We start from the raw sequence: 7,715 nt of genomic DNA on the forward strand, positions 1-7,715 counted from the left end.
GATCCTGCCGCCAGGACTCCCGCGATTTATTAAAATCCACCGGGGTCCGTTTAATTGTTTAAGAACAACAAGAACGTTCGCCTGGTCAAGATAGACTCGAGGCAATTAAGCTGGCGGATCTTCTTGAAAATCTTGACGGATAAGCCGTAATGAACGGCTAGGTATGTTAATTCCCGGCAGGAACCTTGGATATTCATTACAGGATGACGCTGACTGATTTCGGGGCTCGTGACGAGCGTTTTCCGCTCGGAGAACAGAGTCCCGCGAAAAAAAAAAGAAAGAAATAGAAGAAGAGGTCTCGAGCGCGATATCAGATCGTCGCGATCCGTGAATCTCGAGCATCGTCCTCGGGAAAGACACGCGTGTGCGTAATCGATCGACGTAATCGTGAAAGGTATCGAGTTTTTTGGCGATTGAACAAGAGGTTCGCGCGGGACCGACGACGACCGGAAACACTTTCGAAACGGGAGAGCGGGATTCTCCCTTTGGTCCTTGCTGCGCGATCGTTTTCACGGTTGCAGAAGCACAGCCGTTGCGCAAACCTTCGGCCAACGTCCACTTGGCGGTGAAAAAATAACGAGATTAGTAGGTCAGAACTGTCGGGCCCGCTTCCTGTTATCATCGTGTGTCCGACTGCAGGACTTTCGAGGACGACGTTGAGACTTCGCGGAGGAAAGAGAGCGCTGCAACCTTGTGCCTGCGATTTCAACAATTCTGGATCCTTTGGGCACGACGCTTCGTGCGCCGAAAGCCTCCGTACACCGAGTCGATCGTGTCCGAGGCTGATCAATAAATAAATACAGCAGATTCCGATTTTTTGGGACCAGCACTCTTCGACGAGATTAACCCCTAACTGCGGACACTTGATGTCTACAATGCATGTTATATTTCATTTCTCTGTAAAAATGATCGCTGTATTCACTTTAGAAGGATTATATTTCAGTGAGTCACAAATTCGAATGCTGCGGTTAAGGGTTAAAATGCTGTCCCAAGTTAGCGAAGAGAACCAAGATTATTCGATCAGATTCTATCTTTCATCGGGTTGATTTTTTGCAAAAATTTCATAAAATTGAAGTCTCTTATTTAATCATACCGAAATTGTCTTCCTAATACAATTAGGAAGATACAATAGAGATCGACGTGAAATTTAATTTTCTATCCTGAGCAAATAATTCCGCCACCCGCGTACGGTGCCGATGCCGACGAAAAAAAATATGACTACCTTGTACGTGCAAATTGAATTGTTAATCCGCCGGCGGAACGATTCGAGCAGGTGAATTTAGGGCCAAGGACCAAATCCGGAGATCGAGGGTTGGCAGCGAAAGCTGGCCCGGATGGTTTCCGGCGGCTCGGTGTAGAAAACGTCGCAACCCTGGTTCAAGTACGATCGTTACGACTGTTTTCACGGGTGTAAGAGCACGAAGGGAATTGCGTAAGAGAAGAATCTGCGGCATCGCAGAAGTGGATCCCTCCCCTACCTCCCTGGGATCTTCTCTTACTCCGTTCGTCCGGTGTGGGAGCCCCGGCAAAGAGGGGCTCTCAAGAACCCCCCCTAGGTGTTGCTCGATCTCTAAAGCCATATATATACCACCACTTCGTGGTAGCATCCTTCGAGAAAGAAACATTGCCGGTAACACCGTGGAGACCGAAACTTTGTGCAGGCGGAGGTCCATCGAGCCAGGACCGGTCAGTGCGTACGCGTCGTGACCCGCGATCTAACCACAACGACTCGAACGGAGATAAATGTACACCACGCGGAAGGATACTTCGGATTAAGGTGATCGGATTCTCGACGACAAGGTGAGTCCTTTCTGGCCACCCCTAGCGGCATCCTCGATTCGTGGAGAACATCTTCGGGATAGCTGTTCCGTACGATTTTCGATTTCTCGAATAGCCAAGAATCTTTTCTCGACGAGTTTGCTTCGGAAACGGGATTCTCTCTATTTGCTCGTATTCTTTTTTTTCTTTCTTTTAGATGATTTCGCGGTACCAAATTCTGTGCGCGATCCTGGCATACGGCGCGGTCTTGCTCTACCAGGCGATGGCGGTAAGTAGAATTCGGCGGGGAAAGAGGGAAGTCCGATCGAAAATTAAAAAAAAGTCGAGCGGTTGCGCAACAGCCTAACGGCCAACCAGCCGAGGTATCGTTTCGCGAGCACAATGCCTTTTACGAAACCTCCGTTGAATCAAAGCACGAAAATATTATTATACGCGGCGTTTTCTCACGTGCAACAATGACAGAGGTAGGGGACGGTATCAGTCCGCGTCATCTTCTCCAGATGGCGGCGTGAAGTAATTCATTAATTAACCCCTGTTGCGTGAACAACGTGCTTTCTCGCGCGCGAGCAGCCGCTCCGTTAGACAAACTCGTTCGTCGGAACAACGACTTCTCGGCCAGCACGGAATTCCCTCGTTCTTCCGGCCCGCGGTCGGCGTTTTCCCGCAGCAGGATCGGCGAACAAGAAAAAAAAAGGATCTCCGCGTCCCGGAATTGCGAAACCGCGGCTAATTCGTCTCGGCGTTGTACGCGTTGCCAATAACGCCATTGTCCGCGATCCCATCGTGTTCATTTTCATTTTCACCGGAAACGGTGACCGTGAACCAACGCGCCAACGCCGAACGGAACACGGAGCCGAATTTTCAATGCCGCCGCTTCCTAGCCGGCGGCCAGAAATATCAAAATGATTAATTAATCCGCCGATCCTAATCTCGGTAAACATTCACGGTACGCGACTCTGGAAATTCTCCTCTAAGCCTGGCCGGAGATCGACGCAATCGTGATCCTCCGACGCGGCGATCCTCCGCTACGTTCAATCGTCCCGATCCATTCTCCGTTACGAAATCTCGTATCTCCAAATTTTTTTGATATTGTAACGAGTTCTGTCGATCACCGGACCCGGCGCTGTCAAGGAATAGATCGAGATAAAGTGCTAGAGAAGAGTCTGTGCAGCTGACATGGATTCTTTACGCTTGAAAGAAGTCTGGAGGATCTATACGATTTAATTCCCAAAGTGTCCATATTTTTTAAATAGTGCACAATGGTTGCAATAATACATCGCAGTAGCGGCGAAAGTTATAAACATGCATTTACACTAAAAATACTGTTGCATTATTTTCATTGTGCTAACATCGTTAAAAGAAGCAATACTTTGTTATCGAACTTCTTTTTTACTTTGCGTGGACACCCACAATCTACAGTAATGTCTCTCTAATTGACGCTCAGATTGTCTACAAAAATAGACAATTTGGGAAGAGGAGATACGATTATTCGAGCCTTGCGGTTTGTTTTTATAGTTACGAATTGTCAACGATTACAAAAACGAGCCGCAAGGCTCTTCCCAAATTGACCATTTTCGTGGACAATCTGAGCGTCAGTAAGGGAGACATTACTGTATAAAGAACAGTCCGGACGAGTGATGTAGATCCCTTATGATTCAGCAAGTTGGATGAATCCATACAGACGCAGAATTTTGTCAATTATCTTGGGACACAATTTAATTCTCGATCTATGATCTTCCAAGCTTCTCGAGCAGCCTGCTCGAGCAATTCTGCTTCGAGCAGAATTCAAAGTGCCTAATTGTTTTGGGGAAAACGATGGATTTGGGGATGAGGATGTGTCCGCGGCCGGAACCCTGACCTAGCCGAATCGCAGGCACGCCGGTTCTCCTCTCGATCGTTCTCAACCAAGCGTCGAAATCACCGTCGGAAGGGTGGAGGCCGTGTTTGCGGTTGCGCGCGCGCGCGCACACGCCCATCGCGCCGAACGAGAGATCGAATACAAAGGCATGGAGATGCGCATCCGCTTGCCGGGAACAATGTAACCCGACTTCCGGTCAGACACCGGCACGGCACGTGCACGCACTGGACTGGCTCGATCCGGCGTTTCGTGTGTCGCAACGGCCTCCTTTTTTCCTCTCATCTCGGCCGATAGCCAATTGCGAAAAAGATCCCGCGGATAGATCTCTGGCCCCCGATCGAAGCGATCTAGACGTTCGCCGGGCCTCGTCGCTTGGATCATTAACCGCTGCTCCAGGGATCGCCTCCCCTAGGACCCTTTATTCCACGCGCCGGAAGTGCATCTGTTTATCACTGGCATCGGCGCAGGCTCGACCTCTGCAAGAAAGCTTAGGCCCCTTCAGACCCCATTCAATTTTAAGGCTCAGAAGGACTCGCCGAGAGAAAAGCCACGCTGAATTCACCGTTCGACGTTATTTTCTTCATTTTATTAGCCTTCTTTGAAAGGGCCGTACTATTTACACGACCCACAAGATCGTGCGGATTTAATTTGGAGTTCAATTTGCCGCATAATAATTGCCTGACAGTTATGCCTAGACTGCGGATCTTCGTGTCGTTATGTCAAAAATATCTACACATTTCTGCTATAATGCGTAAAATCCGCAATCTAGTTGTGTCTTGTAAATCATTCGATAGCTTTGGTTTTCAGCGAGTGATTAATTTTCTGAAGACCACCACGGAATATCGAGATAACTCGGCAAACTATAGTTTTCAAGAAATTAATCTCTTTATTAGCAATTTAATCGCGCAGCAAAACATGTCTGAGATATTCACGCGAACTAATAAATTCTGATCTATCCGCTGCTCGTCGCGTTCGCTACCGGCAACAAACCACGCGTGAGAATCGTGGCAGCGAAGGTGTTAATTGGCAGAGACGGTTTGTCGAGCACAATGTCGAAAGAGTTAGTCGAAACAGCGTTCTCTGTTCGACGAAGTAAAATCGTGGACGACCGGACGCCGGAGAAAAGCCGGAGCCCGGTCGATTAATGCAAACGAATGCGATTTAACGGACACCCGATGCACGGAATGCACAATGCGCGAGACGCGTTAACGTCGAGAGGAAGTGCATGAATCGCGGCGTGCATCCTCGCTCGGTCCACATTCCATTGTGAACGACGATACGTGACGAAAGTCCCTCGGCGTTTCGACAGAGGCTCGCGGTGCAAACGGTGCTCCCGTTAATTGCATCTTGCGCGGAGATCGCCTTTGTTCCGACGGAAACCGAGATGCAACACCGGTCTCGCGCAACGCGGTGCTCGTTTGAATTTCAAACAGCGAAACGCGAACGCTCTCCTCGGCCAAATAATTAATGTTAATTAAGATCGTAATCAGTTACGAGTGCCTTACGAATCGATGTTGACGCACGTTGCAGCAAGTAGACGGCTACACACCTGGCGTGGACTACCCGATCTACGATACCGTACCTTTCGGCCTCACGTTTACCTGCGGAGGCAAGCTACCTGGATATTACGCCGATCCTGAAGCCAGATGTCAGGTAAATCGATGTCTTACCTTCGAATTTTTTTCTGGAGAACCCGCGAACACTTTGCAACGGAACCTTTCGTGGTTCTTGAAAAGTAGTTGATATTTTTTAGTGAAAAAATTATGAGAGATGGTCCAAACTATGATCTTTCCGATGCCAAAGGTCTCGTTGGAAGATATTCGCGGGTTCGTTGGAAAAAAATTACGCAAGTCGCTTAACCGCGGTGGAGCAAATCGATGATTGATCGAATCTGAACTTTCGAAGATGCGTAATCGCGATGTCTTTTCAGGTTTGGCACTGGTGTCTGCCGAACGGACGAATGTTCAGCTTCCTCTGTCCAAACGGGACCGTTTTCAGCCAGTCGGCTCGCGTCTGTGATTGGTGGTTCAAGGTATGCTATGGTATCCCGCGATCGAAACTCGCCGAAGAACTTTGGTTGAATCCTGTGTTATCGTAGGTCGATTGCAACGACTCGCCGAGGCTGTACGGGATCAACGACGACCTGTACAGGGACGTGAACGGGAACAAGATCTAACGACGACCGTGCTCCTGTGAACGGATTAAAACGCGGGCGAACGATGCGACGATTCTGTACAGTCTCCACTTTCGATAGGGGAAGAAGGACGAAAGGAACGAGAATAATTAACGAACGAACGAAGGAAGACGAGATTCGTCCAGCGAGTTGTGAGTTCCTAGCTTGCCGGCGGAGGAAGCGCGCGCGAGCGAACAAGAAAACAGGCCGCTGCAGTACTCTCGGACGCTAAATTCCACGCGATGGCAACCGACTGTCCCGAAAGCTGTTCGAACTTGTTGATACATACACTTTCAGCCCGACCGCAAACCACACCATGTACTTGTCCGTTTCCCCCATAGAACCGTGAACAAATTCTCTATCGCACACAATTCGCTCCGACAGATCGATCGGCAAGATAGCTCTTATAACAAACCTCGATTATTCAATAAAACGAACAACTGATGCATCAATCGCCTGGCTGCCGAATCGAGTGACACGGAGCCGAACACCGTGACCACCGCGCTTTAATCCGATCCGATCCGATCCTAGCTAATCCGAAGTCCCGGCTTTTTGTTCCCGACAAAAGCGAAACCAGCGCAACGATCTCGAAGGGGAAAAACGGAGCCCGGACCCGAGCAAAAGTCGAAATCGCGGCTAACAATTTCTTGGCATGATTGGACAATAGAAAGTGAGTGGCCGTCGCTAGCCGGCCTATTCGTCCGCGGCCTTTTCCCCGTTGAACCGAGACAGGCCCCGACGACGACGACGACGGTGCTACGGTTCTCCGTCGGCGGCACCGCTTTCGGCATGCTTGTCTCGTCGCGTTTTGCTCATTCATCCGCGACACGAAGTTTGAAAGGTGTCCTCGAGCCCGCGCATCCGTAATTACTATCCGCGGCGTGGAATTTCGATCGTCGCTCCGCGGCGTTACGTAAATCGATAGAAATTTTGGCGCGCCCACTTACGAAACGGCTCTTCCGCGTTCGGAAAGACATTTTCGAACGACAAGGCCAAAGTCATCGAGAGCCATGCCGTTATTCCGATGACGTGCCGGGCGACGCGATGCAAATAAGAAAACGACCGGTCGCATCGTTCCTCGCTCTGTCCCCCGTTTCGTCGGATCCGCGCGCGATTAACTGTTAGAACGCACCCAGCCGGCTGCCATTCCCGTCGTCGCCGGGCTATTATTAAGCGCCGAAGCCGTTGCAAATGGTCCGAACGGTTATTAAGATTTGCATGCGCCTCTTCGATTCGCACGCGACGCTTTGTTATTCCGCGGGCGTGGAAAACAAAGCGGCGGCGACGGGACGCTCCTTCTGCGAAGGACCTCATCGTCGCAAATACCACGGATCCTACGCCCCGGCCGCGAATACTTCGCGGTCTTCTTGCAAAGATCAGCGGGCGTGTCAATAGAAGATGCGCGACTTTTAGGAGAACAAAGGATCCCGTTGTGCCATCGTTTCGTTGGCCTGTGGGGCGATTCGTTCGGACGGCTGCTCGAGAAAATGAAAGCTGTAGATTATTTGCTCGTACATTTGACACCGCGTGGAGCTGTTTCGTACAGAACCGAACAGCTGGAAGCAAGTCCTTCTAAGGACAAGGGTCCAGTTCCGAAACGTTCCTAGTATCGTCGAGAATAGATAGTCCGTGCTCGGGATGAAATCCCAATGGAACATCCTCCGTGGCATTCCTTTCGAGTTATTATAAAAGATACCGTCGTAGATCACGTCTCTGTAAGAGGAATCGAGGGGGTAGCATCGCTAAAAAGGTCCTGTCCGACTGCAGTCTCGCGTGCACGAGAACACGAGAAAATAGAGGACCTGGATGCAGAGCCCCCTGGTCTCCGGGAAGAAAGGCTTCGAAGAAGCAGGCAGCTTACCTGCCGCACTCGTTCTTTTCGCTTCGAAAGTCGCGTGGGATTCG

At 50.0% G+C, this 7,715-nt stretch overlaps 1 protein-coding gene across 1 annotated transcript; it reads left to right on the forward strand.

The window, feature by feature from the left end:
• Positions 1-1,553: 1,553 nt before the first annotated feature.
• On the forward strand, positions 1,554-6,262 carry LOC117226242 (U-scoloptoxin(01)-Er1a). Its single transcript, XM_033480374.2, has 5 exons — positions 1,554-1,800; positions 1,976-2,047; positions 5,168-5,290; positions 5,568-5,669; positions 5,736-6,262. The coding sequence occupies exons 2-5, from the start codon at positions 1,976-1,978 to the stop codon at positions 5,811-5,813; spliced, it is 375 nt and encodes a 124-aa protein (XP_033336265.1). The 5' UTR covers positions 1,554-1,800; the 3' UTR covers positions 5,814-6,262.
• Positions 6,263-7,715: the final 1,453 nt, after the last annotated feature.

This window comes from Megalopta genalis, chromosome 11 (assembly GCF_051020955.1).
Source record: "Megalopta genalis isolate 19385.01 chromosome 11, iyMegGena1_principal, whole genome shotgun sequence".
NCBI classification, from domain to species: domain Eukaryota; kingdom Metazoa; phylum Arthropoda; class Insecta; order Hymenoptera; family Halictidae; genus Megalopta; species Megalopta genalis.

Coding starts and splice junctions, on each gene's coding strand:
- LOC117226242 (XM_033480374.2), top strand. CDS start 1,976: ATGATTTCGCGGTACCAAATTCTGTGCGCGATCCTGGCATACGGCGCG. Junction 5,291..5,567: donor ATCCTGAAGCCAGATGTCAG/GTAAATCGATGT, acceptor ATGTCTTTTCAG/GTTTGGCACTGGTGTCTGCC. Junction 5,670..5,735: donor TCTGTGATTGGTGGTTCAAG/GTATGCTATGGT, acceptor GTGTTATCGTAG/GTCGATTGCAACGACTCGCC.